The sequence below is a fragment of the Panthera pardus genome, unplaced genomic scaffold, assembly GCF_024362965.1.
Source record: "Panthera pardus isolate Hobbes unplaced genomic scaffold, ASM2436296v1 HiC_scaffold_3, whole genome shotgun sequence".
Taxonomy (NCBI): Eukaryota; Metazoa; Chordata; class Mammalia; order Carnivora; family Felidae; genus Panthera; species Panthera pardus.
In genome coordinates this window covers 24562576-24586567 of record NW_026526876.1, presented here as the reverse complement: position 1 = coordinate 24586567, position 23992 = coordinate 24562576, and the positions used below count along the sequence as shown (strand labels likewise).

General features: G+C 52.0%; 1 protein-coding gene across 4 annotated transcripts in view; it reads left to right on the top strand.

Moving 5' to 3' along the window:
- ARSG (arylsulfatase G) overlaps nucleotides 1-23992 on the top strand; it is a 107709-nt gene that overhangs the window by 39250 nt on the left and 44467 nt on the right. For all 4 annotated transcript variants that reach the window (XM_019466437.2, XM_019466436.2, XM_019466441.2 and 1 more), the window contains exons 2-3: nucleotides 84-826; nucleotides 22332-22519. In XM_019466437.2, coding sequence (XP_019321982.2) covers nucleotides 609-826; nucleotides 22332-22519 — 406 coding nt within the window. In that variant the 5' untranslated portion in view covers nucleotides 84-608. The remainder of the gene's footprint in view (nucleotides 1-83; nucleotides 827-22331; nucleotides 22520-23992) is intronic.

Genomic DNA, 23992 nt, shown 5'->3' with positions numbered 1-23992 from the left:
AGATTATTTCCTAAGCTACTGAGTAAAACACAGCTGCACTGGCAGTTTTAACGCTGTTTTCTTGTCAATTTTTGTTCTTTCAGGAAACCTGACAGAAACATGAAGCCCTCCACCATCTGGAACTGAGAAACCCATTCAAGGCTGACTGCGGCTTCTAGAACGTCCAGGTGTTCTGCAGATGTGAGAATTTATCCTGCTCTCACCAGCTGGAGTCTCGAACAGATGCAAAGCTTGTGCTGTGGCCCTCACGCCCCTGAGCACAGAGGGGTCGTTTTTTAAGTGGCCAAAGAGCCATCACCGACACGGGTATCTGATTGCCGCACGCGGCTGGTCGGCTGGTCGTCTCTCGGAGCTGCAGGGGGCAAACCAAATTCGAGGTTGCAAATTTCCTGACTGTCTTGGATTAGGATGCCCCGTGGGGGCCTCATTTCCTCAGCCCCAGCGTCCTTCTAGGCACCCCACCAACACGACCCCCACAACCAGTATCTCCTTGCAGACTCCACCACTGCTTCTCCAGAGACTCCCTGCACTTTAAGTGAGCAGAAGGAAGCTCTTGGAAAAATCCTTAGCTGTGGCCCACAGACAGTCATTGCCCTCCCCTGCCCACCATGGGCTGGCTTTTTCTAAAGGTTCTGTTCGTGGGGGTGACTTTCCTGGGATGTCTTTATCCTCTCGTGGATTTTTGCTGCAGCGGGGACACAAGAGGCCAGAAGCCGAATTTTGTGATCATTTTGGCAGATGACATGGGGTGGGGTGACCTGGGAGCAAACTGGGCAGAAACGAAGGACACTGCCAACCTTGATGAGATGGCCGCAGAAGGAATGAGGTGAGTCTTGAGCATGGCTGGCTCTTGCCGCGGGAGGGGGCAGCATAAAGCACTTGAGCAATCGATGGCTCCGTGTGGACTTAGCGAATTGATTGATTCATTTGGTTTGAAGCCAGTACGGCATCTGGAAGAAATCCATCCATTCATCTCTCTGATAACACTCAGGGTGTGTGGGGGGGAGGGGCAGGGGGCTGGGAGTACAGAGGTAAACAAGATACTTCTGGAGCCTGTATCTGGGGGAGGAGACAAGTTAAAAGGAGAGTAGGCATTGCGGTCTAGAACCTGAGCCTGCTTCAGGCAGTTTTGGAGTCTTCAGGGAGGGTGTGGAACCTAGCCTGGGGTCTCCAGAGAGAAGGTGACCTTTGAAGAGTGAGGAGTCGAGCACACGAAGTTAAGAGGACTTATCTGTGAGCAGATGGGACTTACTGGTACACATCTCAGAGAAACTTAACTCCAAGGGACCATAAAAGAGACGGGCATGTGCATCTTAGTGGGTTGGGATGTTCATAAGCTCCTTGCCTGCTTGGAAAGAGAACATGTATTTGAGCGTTCAGAGTTTTATTTTATTAAAAAATTTTTAATGTTTATTTTTGAGAGAGAGAGAGCACGAGAGAGACAGAGTGTGAGCAGGGGAGGGGCAGAGAGAGAGGGAGACACAGAAGCCAAAGCAGGCTCCAGGCTCTGAGCTGTCAGCACAGAGCCTGATGTGGGTCTGAACCCACAGACCTCGAGATCATGACCTGAGCCCAAAGTCGGATCTCGACAGACTGAGCCAACCAGGTGCCCAGGGCATTCCGACTGCGTGTTCATCTTGGGCTGACAACCATCGGACCGTCCAGCTCAGATCCCGCTTGTGCTACGTTAAACCCCTCTGTTCAGTTCAGTGGGAATCATTCCAGCTGACTGGTTAGAACAATGTGTGGGGCATCTGCACAGAATTTGAGCCACTTGCATCCTCGGGCCTGGAGCTTCCCCAGAGACACGGACCCTTGGGGTCCCTGCACCTGGTCTCACCCACTGCAGTCCATCCACCTCACCTCAGCCAAAGGGAAATTTCTAGAAACACTCCTCTGTTTCCAGTCCTTGGTAGGCATTTTGTGGCCCTAGGGATACAATCCAAGCTCTGGACAGCAGCTTCTAAGACCAGCCCGTCTTCCACACTGGCTTTCTGCGCGGCCCCTCTGTGCACCTGTTGCCTCCTTCTGTCTGGACCTTACCTGTGTGATTCCATCTTCCTGGTTTACTTTCCGCTTCCTCTGCTTAGTTAGTTTCGGCTCACCATCTGGATCCCCAGTGCCTCATGAGGTCCTGGAGAAAGCTTTCTTGGAGGCTGCATGGGTCCTCCGCCAGCTCCCTTGCTGCTCTCAGCGGTGATCGCCTACCTGTCTCACCCCCTGTGTTGGGTTGAATAACATGCTCCCCCCAATTCATGTTCACCTGGAACCTCAGCACAGGACCTCATTTGGAAACAGGGACTTGGCAGATGTAATTTATTGTGGGCCTTAATGACACCACCCTCCACTGAGGGTGGGTCCCAAATCCAATGACTTGTGTCCTTACAAGAAGAGGAGAGGACGCAGAGAGACACCCAGAAGAGGTGATGGGAAGACACGGGCAGGGGACAGCGTTGGGTCTGCAAGCCGAGAACTCCCGGGGCCACCGGCCACCACGAGAAGCCAGGTGGGGGCTCAGGACAGCTTCTCTTTGTGAGCCTCCATCTTGGTTTCAGACTTCCAGCCTCTTGAACCGTCACAGAACACATTCCCGTCATTTTCAGCCTCCGGTTTCTGGTAATTTGTGGCGGCCACAGGAAATTCAAACACGCCCCCCCCCCCACCGCCCCCCACTTCTAGCTCTGGCCTTCGGGAAGAAAAATGCCTTTTCTCTTCCTCCTCTCTGGTATTCCTAGCACAGAGCACAGTGCCCGGTACATCGTAGACAGTTTAGAAATAATTGTTCATCAATGAATGGGCTTTAGAAGTTCAAGCTACCAGGGCACCTGGGTGGCTCAATTGGTTAAGCATCTGACTTCGGCTCAGGTCATGATCTCAGGGTTCGTGGGTTCGAGCCCTGTGTTGGGCTTTGGGCTGACAGCTCAGAGCCTGGAGCCTGCTTTGGATTCTGTTTCCCTCTCTCTCTCTGCCCCTCCCCTGCTTGCTCTCTGTCTCTGTCTCTCTCCAAAAAAAAAAAAATTAAAAAAAAAAGTTCAGGGCACCTGGGTGGCTCAGTCAGTCAAGGATCCGACTTTGGCTCAGGTCATGATCTTGCGGTTCGTGGGTTCGAGCCCCTCATCAGGCTCTGTGCTGACATCTCGGAGCCTGGAGCCTGCTTCCGATTCTGTGTCTCCCTCCCTCTGCCCCTCCCCCACTTGTGTTCAATCTCTCTCTCAAAAAGTAAATAAACATTTATAAACTTAACAAAAAAAAGAAGTTCAAGATATCTTGAAACGTCACCCCAAATTTTGCGTGTTGGAATTTTTTTTTTTTCCTGGAGAGATTTAATCCATAGCATTTACCAGATTTCAAAGGGAACCAGATTGCCAAATCCTTAAGAGCTTCTGCTTTTAGTGGGTTTGTGGGGAAATATCTGGCCCCTTATTTACATCGAGATTTCTGAGGCCTCGGCATTCTCCTTATGAGCTGTCACTACAGGCGTGCTGTCCTCCTGAGCAGAAACCAGATGCAAACACAGCTCGGCGGGCTCTCCTATCTTTTTCCTCCCTTTATGAAAATACCCTCCCCACTTGAGCCTTGTGACAGGGGCCGAGCGGACGGCCCTCTGGCCCGACGTGGGCAGCTTTTCTCTCTGTGCCTTGTTGACAGGAAAGCAGGCTTCCTGTGAGGCCGCGGATTGATTCATCACTGGCTTCTCCCCCTGCCTACTCACGGCCAGTGGGGAACCATGACTTTCAGACAAGAAGCCCTATTGCCAAACAGCGTCTATGGGTGACTAGAGAAAGTCTCTTTTTTCCTTGGGGTATTGTTTCCTAGGACTCCCACAACAAATCACTATCAACTGTGTGGCTTAAAGCCACTCACATCTACTCTCTCACAGTTCAGAAGGCTAGAAGTCCTGAATCAAGGTGACGGCAGGGCTGGTTCCTTCTGGAAGCTCTGGGGGAGCATGGGTTCCATGCCTCCCTTCTCGCTTCTGGTGGCCGCAGGCGATCCTTGGCCACCTCGGTTTGTGGTTGCGTCACTCCTTTCCCTGCCTCCACTGTTCCGCGGCACTCTCCCCACGTGCCTGTCTATATCCCCCTCCTCTCATGAGGCCACCAGCCACTGGCTCTCAGGCCCATCCTAATCCAGTATGACCTCATCTCAACTTGATGACATCGGCAAAGGCCCTCTTTCCACATAAGGTCATATTCCCAAGTTCTAGATTGACATGAAATTTGTGTGTGTGGGGGGGGATGCTTTTCCACCCAGAGCAGTGAGCTCAACTGCTTATATTTTTATCTCTGCTCCTAACATAGCCTGTAATGTAGCAGGTTTTCGATAAAAGATTGTTGCTTTGAAGATTGAACATCCTGCTTAAGAAGTCGGGCTCTGGGGGCGCCTGGGTGGCTCAGCTGAGTGGGCGTCCAACTCTTGATTTTGGCTGCAGTCATGATCTCGCTGTTATAGGATCAGGATGGAACCCCGTGTTGGGCTCTGCACTGGGTGTGGAGACTGCTTGGGATTCTCTGACTCTCTCTGCCTCTCTCCCCTGCCTGTGCTCTCTCTCTCTCAAAAAAAAAAAAAAAAAAAAAAGGAAAGGAGAGGGGAGGGGAAGGGAAGGGAAGGGGTTAGCCTCTGGAGCCAGATGGCTTGGGTTCAAATCCCAACTCTACTGCTTTCTGTCTGCAGGACTCTGGACCCTCAGAGCTTTGCTTTCCTCTTCTGTTCATGGGGTGGCCACACCCGCCTCATAGGATGGTGTAGGGATTAAATTAAGTCATCCAGGTAGGCAATTAGCACTGAGCTTGGCATGCAATAGACATAGATAGATGTTAACTATGCTTATTTTTGGTATTGGGATTAGAAATAATATGCATTTGAATTGTCGATGTGAATTGGCTACCCTGCCTAGTGAACGGTCTAAATGATAAATCGTGGAAGGAGGAGTGGGTTCCAGAGACAAATAAGTCCCTGTTCATCTCGGTGTGGAACCGTATACACTGAGCCGACGTCTGTATTTGACTCAAACACAGCAGCTGTAGTAACAGCCAATGCAAGGCGCCAGGCTCTGCGCTTCACCCCATCTCATTCTGGCCACCACCTGATGTTTCTCTTCTTTCACAGGTGAGGAAGTCAAGGTCAAGCCACTTGCCCCCACTTGGCTGTCCTCTGGGGATCTGCTTGATTCTGTTCATTCCTAGACCACGTCCCCCAGGCAACACTTCAATGTCTCCGTAACATTTCCCTTCCAGCACACGCCAGTAGTGGGTTGTTGTGTTTTTTTTTTTTTTTCTTCCCACTTGGTTATGGTAGATGCGATTTGCCAAATTTGTGGACAGATGGGGTACCATTCACAACATAACTATGATGTCATCATTGCTACAGAATGGCAGGGTTCCCTGGTCGCAGAAAGGCAGAACTGGTAGTGCCTCAACTTTGCTTCCTTTGCAGATTTCCTAACTTCCATTTACGTAGAGGAAGATGAGGGACTGTGGCCTGAAACCCACCGTCGTAAGGTTTATAGAGGAACCATCTCGTTTATGGCAGCTCAGGTCAAAGAGCATCCTTGCCGCGTTATCGCATAGGGGGAAACTGAGGCCCGGAGAGAAGTGATGCGTGTTTTACTATTTTAGCCGCTTTCTAACATGTGGGCGGTGATTTGCTAGTTTGCAGACCCACCATGTTAAAAACAATGATAAATAATTTATTTGTGGGAAAGAAAAAGAAAAAGACCCAAAAATCAAAAAACGAAAGTCGTTTGCAACGAAAGCAGCAAACGTCTCTTTATCAGAGGACATTGCCGACTAGTGTTGAGTGACGGCCCATGTGTGCCCTGTGAGGCAGCTGGGCCCCCTGCACCTGTCAGTAGGTTCAGCAGACAATACCTTTTGCCCTTGACCTGGTGAGCTGGGCATTTCGTCACCGTCCCGTGCAAATCTGAGCCGAGCAGTACTGTTGAACGTTTGAAAGTCTAACGAGGATAAGATAACCCAAGGAAAATGTTGGAATTCAAGGAAATGTTGGAATTCAAATGAAAAGGCCAGGGACTTAGTAACCAGCTAAAATGTAAACCTTGCAAACAGCTAGACAAAGGGAGCCCGAGGCAACTTGCATTGCCTTGTGGGCTAGAGGAAGGAATCACTCACACTTTAAAAAGGAGATAAAAAAAAACGTATTTCATCGGCCTCTCCTCCAGCTTTTCTGGCAGAGAGTTAACTCTGAAAATAAGCTGAAGCGTTTAAATCAGTATGAGAACCCAGTGAATAACCTTGACCATGCAACACTAGCATGGTTCTCGCCTCACCGCAGGCCCGGGGAAGGCCAGCGCTGGCTTCACCTTGTGATGAGCCAGCAACTATTTCTTGATAATCCTGAGAGTGAGCGGTAACTCGCCTCCGTCTCCTGGCTGGTGACTTGATTCCAGCCCTGCCTTCGGGTGTCCAGACCCGGGTATGAGCACCTGCGCAGTCGTGACCTGTGCGTCTCTTGGGGGAAGTGGGCCCAGCCAGCAGAGCCCAGATAGTGGCCGCTCACTTGGCCGGTCTCCCGGGCTGGCTCAGAAGCGGGGTTGACAGAGCACGTACATACACTTATGCAAATCGACCTGCGGTCCGTTACTTTTGCGCCTTGATCTTTCCCCCGCCCGCTTCAGTCCATCTCTGCCCCCTGTCTCACCTGAGTCGAGTCATTGCTGCTGCTGAGTAAAGACAGTGGCTTAGCTAGGAGTCAAAGATCAATATTCACCACTGGAAGGTCAGGGGCTCCCAGGGGCTTCGGTCTGTTTCTAGAAAGGGCCTGGGTGAGGGATGAATTGATGTGTCAATTCAGTCAAAGGCCTCGTGTCATTTCTGTTCTCACACTGGCTTTTTGCAGACATTCATCATCCACGCTGTTATGTTTTGGGTCTTTCCCCGCCCCCCCCCCCCCCACTCCTCCCCGCCAACTATCCTGCTGCCTTTGGGGTTTTGCAGCAATCCCAGGGAAGCCGAGAGCCAGGCTGGCACTCACAGCTGCAGGGGATGGTAATGAGGTCTTCATGAGAGCTAGGGTAGAAAGAACATTCTGAGTGAGACTTCTATTAATAAGAGAAAGATTCCAACCCCACCGTGTAATCCCTTCCAGCTTTATCTCCACCCCCAAAACAGTCATTCAGACCCTGGGTTGAGGAAGAAAACCTCTTGTCCTATGACCTTCACCACGAACTTCGAGAAATTTGCTCAGCGACACGAGACAGACAATTTTATATCTTTGTCCTTGGGTAAGTAGGTCCAGTGGACGTAAAGTCGGGCAATGCCCACCTACCAACTGGGCCACGGTGAAGCCTACAGGAAAGGTCCTGCAGCGTTGGGCCCCGTGGCTTTAATAGATGGGGACACGTAGGAGCACCATCATCTAGGTAGCACTCAATCTTAGAGCAAACCAACTGAAATATTAACCAGTGTGGCCCTGGTGCCAACTGCGAGTTCAAAATTGCCTGTCCAGGGGCTGTTACCTTTTAAGTCTCCCGCCTACTTCGTTTGACAAGGACTCTCTGGTCAGAGCAGGTCATAGGACAAATGCTGCGCCCTAAGAGTCTTCCAGCCGGGGAGCGGGGGTAAGACAAGAAAAGCAGCCTTTAGAATGCAGAAGGTGACCGGGGGGTGAGGGGAGAAGGGGCACCTGGGTGGCTCAGTCAGTTAAGTGTCCAACACTTGGTTTCGGCTCAGGTCATGGTCTCCAGGTTCGTGAGTTCGAGCCCTGCATGGGGCTCTGTGCTGACAGTGCAGAGCCTGCTTAGGATTTTCTCTCTCCCTCTCCGTCTCTCTACCCGACCCTGCCCCCCCCCCCCCCCACCTCACAAAATAAATGAACTTAAAAAATTATTTTTAAAAAGTATTAGAATACAGAAAGGAAATGTACTGTGAGCAGGAACCCCACACCTCCCACCCCTTGTCCTGGGGCTTTAATAACCTAGATTGGATGGAACCGAATTGGACTCTTCTGGGATGGAATTAGCACCTTACTTATCCCTTGGTGACAATCAGGAATGAAAAAGGTCCATGCTGGGGCTTCTTGCCTTTTGGACGGTAGAGCCCAGAGCCAGAAGCATGTTAAAGATAGTCCTGCGGGGCTGCAGGAAGAGAGAGGCCATTTCTCCAGAGGGAAGCCACGAGGCACTGGAGAAAGGATCTCACTGTTGAGACCTTAAAGACGAGCAGGAATTAGCCGGATGAAGGGAGAGGAAAGCGTGTTGTAGGCAGAGGGGAAAACGTGAGCAAAGGCTCAGAACTGAAAAGTGCCCTTTCACTGGACAAATATTCCTAGAGGCTCCCTCAGGCCCTGTCCTCGGTGCTGGGAATGCATCCATGATCCAGACAACCAGAAGCCCTCGCTCTTCTGGGGCTGCCATTCCAGTGGCTGAATGTGGCTGGGAGCGTGAGGCTGGACCAACGGACGTGCCCACCAGCGAAAGGCCTCATACACGCGTTCTAGTGTTCAGACTTGGTCCTGGAGGCAGTGGGGGCCCTGAGGACTGAAGTCCTCAGCCTGCATTTGAGCTGGATTGCTCCAGCCTGCAGGGGAGTGGCCCACACTGGCAGCTGGGGAGGCAGGGGGCAGATTGCGGGAACCTCCAGAATGGCACGGCCCAGGGTCATGAGTATGGGGAGAAGTGTCCGATCCAGGAGGCGCGAGATGCTGGCTTGTGTGTGCATCTTGTCTCGTGCCTTGTGTGTGTCCTTCCTTGAGCACGCGTGCGGGCATATGCACAAGAAGAATGTGAAAAGGAAAGGGGGAAATTGCCAAGGATCATACCATGCTCGGCTGCTGGGAACCTGTTTTTGGAAAGAACAAGAATATGAGTGGATGGATGGAAGGAAGGAAGGAAGGATAGAAGGTAGGACGGAAGGAAGGATGGAGGGATGGAAAAGTAAACAAAACACACCAAGTTTACTCTTTGCTGCCACATTTGCTCATAGTTTACAAAGGGCCTGCATATCCATTACCCCAGTGACCCCACCTGATGACTTTCTGAGCGCTGACTGGTCGCTCTTCCCATTGAACAGAAGGTCACCTCCCGCCCCATCCCTCTACGTACAAATAATTTTTAAAACCTATTTCTGCCTCCAAGACTTTAAGTTATGAATGGAGCAAAGATAGCCTTTATTCCAGGTACAAAGCCATTTAGAGAGCGCAGAAGGCCTCATCGTCTCTCTTAAATTCCTCACAGATGAAGGCTGGACACGCTTAACTTCGCCATGTTCTGTCTCTCCGGGGCTTTCGTGGCCGTGTTTCCAGCCCTAACGTTTTCTGATTCTAATACGCGTAATTTATGCAATGGCAAGTTGCTTTGGCTTCTGTCTGGCTGTGTCTTAATTTGCGTTGATTTTCCCGTTAACAGGCTGCTGTATTGTCTGGCTCTGTATTTCCAGCTTTCCTTTACAATGTATTTTCAGACTTTAATTAGGACCCCTGTTGGTGAACTGGCCTGAGCCTGCCCAGATAGATTTGGGGAAAAACAAAAGAGGCTTTCCAAATAGCAAGACCATTTTATCGCTTATTAATTGGTCTCTGCCACGTGGAGACAGAGGCTGGCAGAGGGGAAAGGGACGTGCAGGTCAGTTCACTGGGCTGCAGGGACGTTGTTGGCTCTTTCAGGAGGCGAGGGTACGGTCAGGGCTCTAAAGACTTGGAAAGAGAGGAGATAAGATTGTTTCTGAGAGTTGAGCTGCGAGGAGAGAATTGAACCCTAACAAGCAGCAGCTTAAGGGATTTTTGTGAAAACTGGATGAATGTATTTTTTTCCAGCCAGGTGACCTCTTCCAGTTTTGTCTACTCACTCACCAGATGTTGCTGGAGCGGCTCCACGCCTCCAAGGCACCCCGCTTGGGGCCGGTCTTGCAGCTCTAACCCTGTCCTCACGGAACCTACGGTCTGGGGGAGGGGTGGCCTCGAAGTTCTGTTTGCCGTAGAAACGCGCGACAGCCGTTCCCACGAGGGTGGTGTTGCGTGCTCGAGGAGACACCATCCCCAGGACAGCTGTTAAGGACAGGCGGGCAGGGACAGCGTTTAGACGATGTGTTTCTGGCTCTGCCCACGTGTACTGGTCAGTGAGGCTATGTAACAAATATAATGGACTGGGTGGCTTAAACAGTAGGAATTATTTTTCACAGTCCTGGAGGCCGTGAATTCCGAGATCAGGTAGCCAGCGTGGTCGGGTTCTGCCGAGGACCCTCTTCCCGGCTGGGAGATGGCCACCTTCTCACTGTGTCTCACATGGAGGGGAGGGAGACCTCTGGGGTCTTCCTCGTCTTTATGAAGACACTGATCCTATCATAGAAGCTCTACCCTCCAGACCTCATCTAAACCCAGTTACCTCCCAAAGCCCTGACTTGCCAATACCACCCTATTAGAGGTTGGAGCCTCAGCACAAACGTTCAGTCCATAGCGCCAGGGAAGAAGACGATGGTGGGCAACAAAGCCCCCTTGCCTCCCAGACCCACTGACAAAGCTCAGTCTGAAGGATCTTTTCCATGGTCCATTGGAATTCTCTTAGCATTAATTAACTCCACACTCATCAAGACAAGCTTTGCATTCTGATTTCCCCTGTAATTCATGCCCAAGAAGAAAGCTTGTTGACCACGCTGACGCTTTGGTTCCTGAGCTGACCCCTGGCAGTCATTTGGGAGACAGGCGTTCTGATGTCTCTCTTAGGCTCACGTGGTTTGCATGGGTGTGAGTCAGGCTCCTGGGGCCGGCACCACCAGGGGTGAGTCTCGGGACGTCCGTAGCCCAAGACTAGTCACCTAGCTAAAGGTAATTCCCTCTGCGTTTACCTTACCAACCTCTGGATTGGCCCAGCTCCAGCCAGCCTTCTCTCAGATGGAAAGGGACTTCAAAGATCATGGGATTTTGGGTGGGCAGGCCCGGGTGGAAGTTCTAGCTCTGTCATTTCCCAAATATAGGGGTCTACAGTCTTCCGTACAGCACGGTGATTGGACAGGGCACGGTGCATCCCCCCTCAATGCTAGCCGTATGGTCTTGGGAAGCGACTTAAACTCTCTCTGCCTCACCTCCCTTATCTGTAAAACGGGGAATCCTAGTGATTTGAACTAATATACGTAATATGACTAGGGTGGCAGTCGCTTGATAAACGGCAGCTATTTTTATTACGATAAGACACACGTAAACAAAGTTAACGCCTATTTATACTTTAAGCCTCAGCACACACGTGGCTTCTTTTGAGACGCACTCGCTTCACCGGCACACATGTACGCCCTCCTTGTGTGCTTTCGGAACACCCTGTGCCTAGTGTTCACAGAGCTCTCTCGCACGCTGGGATTATCCACCTCCCTTCCTGAACTTTGGGCAACTGGAGGGCAGGGCTTCATGTTGCTCACTGGAATATTCTGGGCTCCTATCCTATTACACCCACACTGTGATAGCCAGGACTCTCTGGTCATAAGAGGCAGCAACACTGCTCAGCCGGCCCACGCACATAAGGGGCATAGCTTTCGCTCATCAACTTAACCTCTGCAGAGATTCTGTCTCGTGCTGGGCTTCTGAGCCAACGGGTAGATTCTTCCGGGCTCCTCCATATGATGGGAGATGTGGCTCTTGCCTCCGTTCTCATGGTTTGAGGTTCAAAGGGAACGAGAGAGCTATTCCTTACTGTCTGGTTCAGAAAGTTCCAGGTTGGATTCTGACTAGCCCTGCCTGGGTCATGGTCCTCGAGGATGAGGGACGAGAGGTGGTGTTACTCTGCTTAGCCCACGGCAGGGTCTTGTGCCCATGGTGGGGTGGGTGGGGTGTGGGGCACAGACGCTGTTAGACGAACGTCTACGTTCAGACACGAAAAGGCCGCAAGGAAGTTTCACGGGCTCCGGAAGTCAAAGTCCAGGCTCATCCTCCCGGGGGTGGGGTGGGGTGGGGGAGGCAAAATGGTGCCAGTGCTGGCTCGCGGAGGATAGGTGGGCATGTGGACGGGCAAGAGGACGGGGCAGGCTCTCTGGGCCGAGGCGCAGGAAGTCGAGGTGCCGGGTTGGAGAGGTGCGTGTGGGACTTGAGGCGGGGAGGGATGCCAGACGTCCCGGGGCTTCGTGGGGTGATGTGTTCACGTCCTCAGCGCGGCCATAACCAAGTGCGACAAACCGGACGGCTTTATTTATTTATTTATTTTTAATTTTTTTTAAGTTTATTTATTTTTGGGACAGAGAGAGACAGAGCATGAATGGGGGAGGGTCAGAGAGAGAAGGAGACACAGAATCTGAAACAGGCTCCAGGCTCCGAGCTGTCAGCACAGAGCCCGACGCGGGGCTCGAACTCACGGACCGCGAGATCATGACCTGAGCCGAAGTCGGGCGCTCAACCGACTGAGCCACCCAGGCACCCCTCTCTCCCCCTCTTATAAGGATACCAGTTACGTGAGGTTAAGGATTCACCCTAATCCAGCATGATCTCACCTTAACTAACTACATCTTCAGAGTAACCATCCAATGAGGTCACGTTCTGGGGCTCGGGGGTTAGAACTTCAACGTGCCTTTTTGGGGGACACGATTCAACCCACATCGGGCAGCGATGAGTCAGAAGCCTGAAGAAGTGGGTTGAGCCAGAGCATGGGGGGTTATGGTGGCCACACAGAAGGAAGTCACTGAAGACTTGGGGTCCGGGGACGGCATGACCCACTGGCATGTTAGCATGGGCTGGAGAGAGCGAGCCTGGCGTCTTGGAAGGTCACTGAAGTGGTTCGGACGAGGGACAACAGCCATATTGATCTTGGGTGGCATCGTTTGGAATGGGAGCTGCTGAAAGAGGGGGAGGTGGGAGACAGACTGGAAGGTGATGCCTCAGTTTCCAGCCGGGTTTACTGGGAGGGAGGCAGACGTGAGGTCTCGGAGAAAGGACTCTGAGCTTGGTTCTGTGCCCATCGAGGCCGAGGTGACGTGTGCCATAACCTGTGGCAGTGAGCCTGATGCCTGCATGGTGGCAACAGCAGCCAAGCGGCCTGGAATCCCGCCCATTGGTTCCCAGCTTCCGTGCTATCCTACCTGCCTGGGGCGCCCTCTGCCTCCCCATGTAGCGAATGAGGACACGAATTACCTTGACTACCACAAGTTTGCAAAAGCCTACTCTCCACCTGGAGCTCTGCTAGGTGGTTTGTGCACATCGTCCCACTGAATCCCTCAAATGAGCTGGGGAAGTAGGTGTGTTAGGCCCGTTTTGCAGAGGAAGATACTGAGGCCTAGATGCCGTTACCTGTCTAGTCTCACACCAGAGCGGTGGGGGGGAGGCTGGGATTGAACCCAGCTTCGTTTGTCCAAACAAACCCTTCCTATCACTCTCCCTCTGCCTCCCACAGCACTTTTCTTTGTACTTCTCAGATGGGGCCTGTCTTATTTTGTCTTCTTACCCACATGTCTTGACACTCTGAAGTGTGAGCTACTTGCTGGAAAGGGCTATGGGTTCCTCCCTGAGCTCCCCCAGCAAGCTCTGCTGTGGTTAGTGGAACCCCAGCGAGGCTCCTGGGCAGTTAGAGGTGACAATCCTGGCACCCTTGCCCAAGGACTGTCTCTATGTGCTCTCGGGGGAGTGCTTTCCCTGGAATGGTGCACACAGCTGGGGTAAGACTGCCCTGGGGCCTCCAGTTGCCCCGGGGCCCCACCGGGCTGCCCCTGGGGCCGAGAGGAACCTGATCTTGGAAAACTGGGGCCCGTTTGGCCCTTTCTGTGTGCTCCAGCTTCAGGCTGGGCAGCTCCGATGGAGGGCCTGCAGACCACGAAAATGACTTTGGATCTACTTAGACTTCGATGAGAGCCCGCGAGAGGGTTTCCAGCCAGGAATTAATGTTAGTCGATAAACAGGTTTTGAGATTACTTCAGCTGCCCCTTGGGGGAGAGTGGGGGAGGGAGAATTGAGGGCGGGAATGGAAGCGGGGAACAGGGTTCCCACATACAGCTGGACAGATTGTGCACTGCTCAACTCCGGACAGCAGTGTGAATGGCACCTCCTGGGGTTATACACCACGGTGGCCCTGGGGAAGACAATACAGACCATGGTAGTGGTCTGGGTGCAGGATGATAGAAGCCTGGACTAGGATGTTAGCAGGTAGGTGGAGAGAAATGGGTAGATTCTGGGTACGGTTGGAAGAAGGGTCTTTTCAAGAATGTGCTAGTACTTTGGCTGTGGAGGGGGAGGGGAAGAGAGGAATCGGGGTGAGGCGTTTGGACCAAGTGACTGAGTGGGAGGCGGTGCTGTTCACTGAGATAGGGGACACTGGAAGGGGAGAGTGGGTGTGCAGGCATGAATCTCGAGCAGAACCGGATAAACTTGCAGAGACTGGCAGACAAACCACTGCGTGGTACATGGGAGCGACGTCTGGGGCCCGAGGCCAGTGGGCCTTTCTCTTCTTGCTCTGGGAAGCCCAGTGGCCCGAGAGGGGACGGGGGTTCGAGACGCAACCGACGCTGCTGGGCGGGGCCAGCCGTGTGGGCGGGTGACCCGTGCGGCCACACGGGGGGCTCCGTGCTTTCGGAGGGCCCCTCGCTTGGTTGAAAGCTCTCTCGTTGCCGTCTTGAAATGCCTGGTCCATTTCCAACAAGGGCTCCCTCGTCTTCTTTTGCACAGGGCCCTGCAAACTGTGCAGCTGGTTCTGTTGTGGGAAAGAGCTGACACCCACAGGCTTGGGCCAGCCCGTACATTCAACCCAGAATGAGTCCCGGGGCAGCAGACGCTCTGGACCCAAAGCGCGTCGAGTGCCTGGGGTGTAGTGAGTGCTTTGGAAGCGTTTGCCGCGAGGGGTACGGATTATCACAAGGGGCGGTGAGGATGGTGAGCGGGGAGCGTCCTGCACCTTCCATCTCGGGGAGGAGGGCAGGATAGGCTGGGTAGAGATGATCGTTTGTCTTGGGAGCAAAAGCGTGATCTGCGAGGTGCAACCTGGTTTGGGATTCTAAGAGTGGGGGCTACCGACTGCCCCCCCAACACCCAGGACCTTTGTGGCCCCAGGATGTCTGGCAGGTGGGGATGCTTTGGAGGAGTCCCGGAGATGTGCACACAGGGGAGTTGCACATGCTTCCTCCTGGGCTCCCCGAGACAGACAGCCGCCTCGCCGTGGAGCTGGCCGTGCGTGTTGGGGCACAGACCTTCCGTGCCCTCGTTCTGTCGGATGAAGGCAGCCCGCAACCTGCTCCCCAGAGCAGCTGCAGGGCCGGGCCTGCACCTCTTCGGGCTCTCACGGCTCCCTCGTGATGTCCCTTCTGTGCCACTTGTTGCCTTGAAACACGGCGTTAGGGAATTACCCCATCTCCTGGGTGAACTCTGTGGGGCGGAGGCTGTGGGAACCAGCTGGTGTGGGCCAAGGGTGCCTGGAGCGGGGAAAACCCGGTGGAGAACTGTTCTTTCCAGAAGCACCAGTTCCCGGAACCATGGCTGTCACACGCGGCCTCCCGTTTCCAGGCAGGACTCGGGTGAGACCAGACGTTCAGGTGCCTGGTGTTTCTCTGGAAGGTTATCAGGACTGGAAACTCCCGGGCCAAACCCGAATCGATCGATCACGTCAGGGTTTTGTCATCTTTTCTCCAGAAGCTCCTCTGAGGCCCCGTTAGCAATTCTGTCAGCTGCATTTTGACACAGGTGTGCCTGTGCGCACATGCCTGCGTGAGCCATGCCAGTCTTCGGATGATGAAGCCTCAAAGCCTCGTCTTGTGCCAACACCCTGTGCCGCCTCCCTCACCCTGGGTCTGGGGGGGGGGGGGGCCGGGCACGTTTCCTTTCTGCGTGAGAAGCTCACTCCGTCTCCTCCACCCACTGTGGAGGGGGTGTCTCCCGGCCCCTTCCCTTTGGCTTTGCAGGCAAGCTCTGGAGTTCCTAGCGGGGACAGTGCGGTTAAACGGCACACGCATGGGGTTTGGAGTTGGACGGGCGTGAGTTGGAAGACCGCCCTTGGATACCTGGCTTCGTGGTGTAAGGCTGAGGGCAGGGGTGGAGCAGAGTGCCTGGGGACACGCTGTGTCTCTCCCGTGTCCCACTGCCTCAGTTTCCCCATCTGTAACGGGAGTCCTTACAATACACATCCTACAGGCTGCTGTGTTAGACAAGTTAACACACGTAAAGGGCCATGTCCACAGTTAGCGCTAAGTATGTGCTTATGACCGTCCCTAGTGAAGTAGAAATGACCTCATAAGGCTTTTGTTCAGAAAGTAAACTGTAAGGTCATCGAGGACGGAGACTGTACCTTTGCTTCCTTAGCACCTAACAGAGCTGCCCCGGCTTGCTGCTTGCCGGTATCTTGGGAATAAAAGGAAAGAAATGATAGATCACCACCTTGGTTTTGAATGAGTATTTTCTCCGGGAGCCTGGGTGGCCCAGTCAGTTAAGCGCCCGACTTCGGCTCAGGTCATGATCTCGCGGTTCGTGGGTTCGAGCCCCCATCGGGCTCTGGGCTGACAGCTCAGAGCCTGGAGCCTGTTTCAGATTCTGTGTCTGCCTCTCTCTCTGCCCCTCCCCCACTTTCTCTCTCTCTCTCTCTTTTTCTCTCTCTCAAAAATAAATAAAAGGTTAAATGAGTATTTTCTCATCCGAAGAACTACAGATCTGACAGCCAGCTTAAGGGGCCTTTTCTCCTACCTGAGACATTCTCTTCAGGCGTTTTCCTCTTAGTCTGTAAGATTTGGGTTTTGTTTTTTTTTTTTAATTGAAGTGAAATTCACATGACCTAAAATGAACCATTTTAAAGCGAACAATTCAGTGACAATTAGTACGTTTAAAAATTTTTTTTTAATGTTTTATTTATTTTTGAGACAGAGAGAGACAGAGCATGAGCAGGGGAGGGGCAGAGAGAGAGGGAGACACAGAATTGGAAGCAGGCTCCAGGCCCTGAGCTGTCAGCACAGAGCCCGACGTGGGGCTCGAACTCACGGACCACAAGGTCATGACCTGAGCTGAAGTTGGATGCTTAACCTACCGAGCCAGCCAGGCACCCCGATGTTTATTTATTTTTGAGAAAGAGAAAGAACAGGCAGAGGAGGGGCAGAGGAGGGAGACTAGAGGATCCAAAGCAGACTCCACGCCGACAGCAGAGAGGCTGACTCAGGGCTCGATCCCATGAACTGTGAGATTCCGACCTGAGCCCAAACTAAGAGTCGGACGCTTAACCTAGGGAACCACCAGACGCCCCTAGGCTTGAGTGTAATATTTTTTTAAAAGATGGAGAAAAAAGGAAAGAAACAAGAAAAGAGGAAACCACCATGTTGCTGGCGGGGTTGCAGACCTCACTGCTCTTTAGGGCCAGCACCTCTGCAAATGCCAAGGTCATGGCGAAGGGCAGGGTGTTCAGGGCCCTGCTGGCTGTACCCAGGCTGGGGGGTCGCTCCGGAGGGCGTCTCTGAGGGACGAGGGACGTGAAAACATTATAGACTCGTAAGGGCTTTCTCTTTAGTAGAGTTGGTCCTCGTAGGGGGGAGAGAGGCTGCAGGTGGAGTCCCTTTATTTACTTATTTTTAAATGTTTTATTTATTTTTAAGAGACAGGGCACGCAAGCAGGCAGGGGCAGAGAGAGAGGGGGACAGAGGATCCAAGCAGGCTCCGCGTCGACAGCAGAGAGCCTGATGCGGGGCTCAAACGCACAAACCTTGAGATCATGACCTGAAGTCATGACTCTTAGCCCACACTGACTGAGCCACCCAGGCGCCCCAGGTGGAGTCCCTTCTAAACCCTGTTTTAACCCTCTCTGCCCCAAGTCTTCTGACCGCATTGCTGGATCTGAGTGAGAGGCAGGGATTTGTACGCATTTCCCCATTTTCTTGCCCCAGGCTGGCCTCTGCGGGGGCACAGAAAACAAGGAACTGTCCCCAGGCTGGTCTAAGCCCCTGAGCAAGTACTGCCCCGGGCAGGAGGACTGCCTGGGCAAATGGCCGGTCCTGGTCTAGAGCTGCTGTCACTGGGTTTGGGGACCACCGCCGTCCAGGTCTGGGGTTATGGCGGAGACCTGAGGCTATAGTGCAGGTGGCAGGTGCTGACCCAGACTCTGGCGTGTGGGGGAGGAGTGTTTAAACGTGACTGCTCTCTGTGACCTCATCCCCTGCTTTCACATGGGTCCCCGATGTCACATCTCTTCGTGACACTTCGATGAGCAAACTCCACGTCAGCATGTTATCTTTAAAACTGTTGGGAAGGTGCCACTTTTGGTGACATCCCACCCCACCCCCCACTTCCCAGTAATGGTTAATTTGAGGTTTGGTTACATTTTCTATTTAAAAAAAAATTTTTTTTTTAACATATATTCATTTTTGAGAGAGAAAACAGAGCCTGAGTGGGAGAGGGGCAGAGAGAAAAGGAGACAAAGAATTCGAAGCAGGCTCCAGGCCCTGAGCTGTCAGCACAGAGCCCGACGCGGGGCTCGAACTCACGGGCCGTGAGATCATGACCTGAGCCGAAGTCAGTGCTCAACCGACTGAGCCACCCAGGGGCCCCAAGGTTGGGCTACATTTTCAATGAAGTTGTTGGGAAGGAAAGACCCTTCTCTTCCCCTCTCCTCCCCCCTCCCCGTTCTCCCTCCTCCCCTCCACCCTGTATTTGTGTGTTTTTTTTTTCAATATATGAAATTTATTGTCAAATTGGTTTCCATACAACACCCAGTGCTCATCCCAAAAGGCCCTCCACCCTGTATTTGTAGAGCCCAGCTTTAGGAGCCCGAGATAAGCGGTGAGCGACAGGCAAAGCCTTCCTCCCAGGGAGCTTGCATGGAGGGAAGTTGGCCCAGAAAGAAAGGACATAAAAATAAACCAGGTAATTCGGGTTGGGATCAGTGTTACCAACTATGCACTCAGGGTGCCTGATGAGAGGGCAGCGGAGGCCCCCTTGCGGGAAAACTGAACGGGGAGGATGGGCCACGCAAAGGTCTGGGTGAGCGTGCCAGGTGCAGGCCGACCTTGGGAAGGAGCTGGCAATCTGCAGATCCTAAAAAAGACCCAGAAGCCCCCTGTGCTGGCGCCCAAGGGAGGCAGGGAGGGAGAGGCCCGAAAGGTGGACGGAGAGGGAGCGGGCTTTCAGGGCACACCAGGCAATCGTTTTAGAGTATTAAGCAGTGGTCAGAGGAGCACTTTTAAAGGCCCCCCACCCCCCTCCTCCCGGCCCCTAGGTGAGGATGGGTCATATGTGGAGAGGAGGAGAGAGGCACTGAGCCCGGCTTTGCTCTGCTGACCTGGCGCCTGTGGGCCAGTCCCTTATCCACCCCAGGACCTTGGGCTTCGCTCTGCCCAGCATGGCTGAGCTCACCCGCCGGGCTCCCAGCAGCCTGGATGCACATGGTTCTGAGGTGCTTACCTGACCTTTAAGCCACCTGTCCTCCCTGCCCTCCCGGCCAGCCTGGCCACCCATCCTGTCACAGCTCTGCTCATTCTAGACTCCAGATTGTCATCCTTTTGAAACTTTTAATATTAAATATTAATATTAAGTCTTAATATCAAAAATCTTCAATATAAAGGAAAATGAAAAGGACAGTATACTCAATTGTTATCAGCATTTTGCCATTTTTATTTGTACTCGCTCTCCCTATAAAGAAGGTGGGGTTTTTTTTGAGTCATTCGAAGGGTGTAAATATTATGCTCTTTTATTATAAACACTATAGCATACATCTCTCAAGAATAAAAACATTCTTGGGCGCCTCAGTTAAGCATCTGACTTCAGCTCAGGTCATGATCTCATGGTTTGTGGATCAGAGCCCAGAGCCCCGCGTCGGGCTCTGTGCTGACAGCTCAGAGCCCGGAGCCTGCTTCGGATTCTGTGTCTGCCTCTCTCTCTACCCCTCCCCCACTCACGCTCTGTGTGTCTGTCTGTGTCTCTCTCTCAAAAAAAAGAATACCAGCATTCTTTTTTTTTTTTTTATTTTTTTTTAACGTTTATTTATTTTTGAGACAGAGAGAGACAGAGCATGAACGGGGGAGGGTCAGAGAGAGGGAGACACAGAATCCGAAACAGGCTCCAGGCTCTGAGCTGTCAACACAGAGCCCGACACGGGGCTCGAACTCACGGACCGCGAGATCATGACCTGAGCCGAAGTCAGCTGCTTAACCGACTGAGCCACCCAGGCACCCCAAGAATACCAGCATTCTTAATGTAATAAAAACTTTCTTTTTTTTTTTTAAGTTTATTTATTTTGAGAAAGAATGTACACGCGTGCATGCATGAGTCAGGGAGGGGCAGAGACATAGGGAGAGAGAAAGAATACCAAGCAGGCTCCTCCCTCTCCCTGTCAGCCCAGAGCCCCGACGTGGGGTTTGATCTCATGAAATGTGAGATTATGACGGGAGCCAAAATCAAGAGTCTGATGCTTAACCAACTGAGCTTAACCAAGTGGGCCCCTAAAATCTTTCTGAACGTAGTAAAAATATATTCTAAATGTAATAAAAATGTCTATTTTTGTATTATGTAATAGACAATGGAAGATTATTTAGCTGTGAAAGAAGGAAATCTGCCGTTTTGACAACGTGGGTGGACCTTGTAGACATTATGCTAGGTAAAAGGAGTGAGACAAAGACAAATATTATATGATCTCACTTATATGTGGAATCTAAAAAAAAAAAAAAAAAAAAAAAAGAAGTTCTAGATGCAGAGAACAGAGTGGTGGTTGCCAGGGGTAGGGGTGGGGGAAATGGGTGAAGGGGTCCAAAGGTGCAAAACTTCCAGTCATGAGATAAGTAAGCTCTAAGGCACGGAACTCACAGCACGGTGACTATAATTAACAACACTGTCTTGTGCGTCTGAAGGTTGATAAGAGAGCAGATCTTAAAAATTCTCATCACGCACACACACAAAGGGTAGCTATGTGTGAAGTGCGGTCTGTTCACCAGACTTATTGTGGGTATCGTTTCCCAGTAAATACATGTGTCAAATCATTATGTTGTACGCCTTCAGTGAATACAATGTTATATGCCAATACAACCGGAAGAAAAAAAAGAACAAAAACATTCCTCTACGTGGCTGTAATCCAGAAAATGGACAACGATCCCCCCCATGGCATCTTACAGGCAGCTCCTATCGAGTTTCCCTAATTAGCCCCCAAATGTGCTCTTGGCACGTTTGAACTGGAATCCAGCCAAGGGTCACGTATTACATTTGGGTTGTCTCTTTAGTGTCCTTTAGTGTAGAATATCCCCCACTATGCCACTTTTTGCTCGGATATTGACTTTTTGAAGAACTACACCAGTTGTGGTGGAATGTCGTAGAATGTTGTCAGATGGTTTGTTAAGATGATTTCCTTGTGGTGTCAGTTAATCTGTTCTGTCAGCTGTATTTCCTGTAACCTGGAAATTAGGTCCAGAGGCATGATGAGGTTCAGGTTCAATGCTCTTGATAATAATAATCAATAATCCTTGATGATATCAACTTCACATAATCCCGTCGGGAGACCCACGTGGCCAGTTGCGACATTAAGTTTAATCACGTTCCTTGAGGGCAAGAAAATGGCTAGACTTCTTTTATATTTCTCCACAATGTCTAAAAAAAAAGGCTGGGCATCCAGTAATGTGTAGTAGATGCAGCCGATTCTTGTCATTGGCAATAGTTACTCTATAAAGTCACCGTGAACGCTGGATCGCGGAATACCGAACCATTGCTTCTAGGGGATCTGCAGAGTTAGACTCCCGTGAGCCTCTGGTTACATTTTTGCCAACAGATCACTACAGAACCTTGTTTTGTCCTTGTGTGTTTCTGTTTAAAGACGTCTTGTGTACTGTGGTTTTTGATTCATTAACACGGAGCTCAGGGCAGACCGCACGGTAACTCGTTCCTGAATGAAGCTTGTCTAACACTTGTGTTTTCTCCATGAGGCACATCACAGCCTTTTGGCACTTGGAAGCGGTAGGCAGCCCTTCAGTCTTACTCTTGGGGACCATTTTACACAGCAAAATCACCAACAGAAAGCACAGAAATGCAAAAACTGTAGCACTCAATGGACGGTGGAAAGGAAGGCACTTGCTCGCAGTACGAGAGCCAAACCAAGGAGGCCGCCTTCTTCAACCTCAGCTAGGGATGTGCGTGTTGCAAGACACAAAGTTTCGGAGCACCTGGGAATGTCCACGGGTATTGATTTTAGAGATAAAAATTTTAGTGACTGGATGAATGCAAAATGTGGGATCAACAGGATCAACAGGATCCACTAAATATTCTGGATGAAGACAATTTGAGTTAGCTGTGTGACCTTGAATTAGTTGCACGACCCTTCTGACCTTCATTTTCCTAACCTGTCCCTTCACTGGGTGGTCTTGGAGCTCTTCCCAGCCCTGGGATCCTGGGAACTGGGTGGGAATCGAGTCTCTCTCGGTTTGGCTTTCTGGGGATGGAGGGACCCCATCCCCTTTCTTTCTGTGCAGGTTTGTGGATTTCCATGCAGCTGCCTCCACCTGCTCCCCCTCCAGGGCCTCCCTGCTCACCGGACGGCTCGGCCTTCGCAATGGAGTCACGCACAACTTTGCGGTCACTTCCGTGGGGGGTCTTCCGCTCAATGAGACCACCTTGGCTGAGGTGCTGCGGCAAGCTGGCTATGTCACTGGGATGATAGGTAACCCTGGAGCTCCGCAGCCGGGACCCCCACCTCCCATAGCACTTATGGGGTGCCCGCTTTGTGTTTGGGTAGCCCCAACGTGCCACTACCCTCTTCTGTTCATGTCTGCTTTGTTGATTTCCTGCTGTCAGTGTTAGGAAGGCTCTCAGCTATAAGTAACTGAAGAGACCTAACAGGGAACTAAAACCATCAATGGAGCTGTTTTCCTCCCATGGTAACAAGCTTAGAGGTGAGTGATTGCTTTCATTGGCTGGGCGGCTCAAGGAAACCATTTCTGTTTTTTCTGCTCTTTTTGTCCTGCCACTTGTTGCCTCTTGGTTGCAACAGAGCTGCTCAGTACCATTCACCATAATTTGGCCTCAAGGAAGGAGAAACAGACGGGAGGAGGTGCCAGCCTCCCGTGGCCTCCTGTATTCACTTCTTCTGAGAGAGCAAATCTGTTCTCAGACACTCCCCCTCCCTCCGGGCAGAAAAGCACTTAAATCTTCTCGGTGGATTTCTATGGCCACACCTTGCTGCAGGGAAGGCTGGGAAAACTGGGGTTAGGATTACAATGATCGACTTGGATTTGGGCACGGGTCTCCGATCCCCTGAGCAAAACCGAAGTTCTGTTAGCAGGACAAGTGGGGGCATGGGTGTAAGGTAGGCAAATGGCGGCATCTGCCACGCCATCCAGTGGCTTCCTTTCTTCTTAAATTTCTGTAGGCACCTCTTACTCAACATGTGCTACACGTAGCCAGGTAGTGAGCTAAGTTTTTCTTTGCATCAGGGTAGGGAGATCCCTTGTGAGATGATAATTTCCCCCAGGATGTACGTTAGAAGATTGACTTTCAGACGGTGGAGAGACCTGTTCAGTGTCGCCCACCCTGTCGCAGGAGGATCTAGACAGGTGTGTCTGCCCAGCCTCGCTCCGATGCTTTGCTCCACCTCTGGCCTTCCCTCCAGAGGCCAAGACAACGCAGCAGTCCCAACAGCACCCTTAGGCTGCCTGTGCTTGTTGTTCTGACTTTCCAAGAGCTGGGTCCACTGGGATTCCTGCCTCCCTTCTTACACGACGTGGCAAGGGAGGGTTTCCAACAAACAGGATGGCCGCGAGGGTCCCTGTGGGGGTGTTCTAGATGCCTGGAGCGCCCGTGTTAACCTGTAGGAGGCTCCGGTTTCTGGTGTCGGCCCCACCTTCTCCTCTGGATCGAGGAGCCCCACATACTTTTACAGAAGGTCAGACTGGAGCGTGGCATTCATTCATTGTCCCAGGCGGGCGAGCCCCAGGGGGAGGAGCTATAAGATCTCTCCTTTTCCATCCCTTCCTGCCGGTACGCCGGAGGTATAATTACCCTGAAGCTCCCACGAGGGGCTGAGTATCCTTATTGGCCCCATCACACGCATCCCTGTCGTGGTCACAGCCTGGAAGGGTTTGGCCCCTGGGACTCGGCTGGGCTGTACCTGAGCTGAGTTTGATGTGGCTTGCCT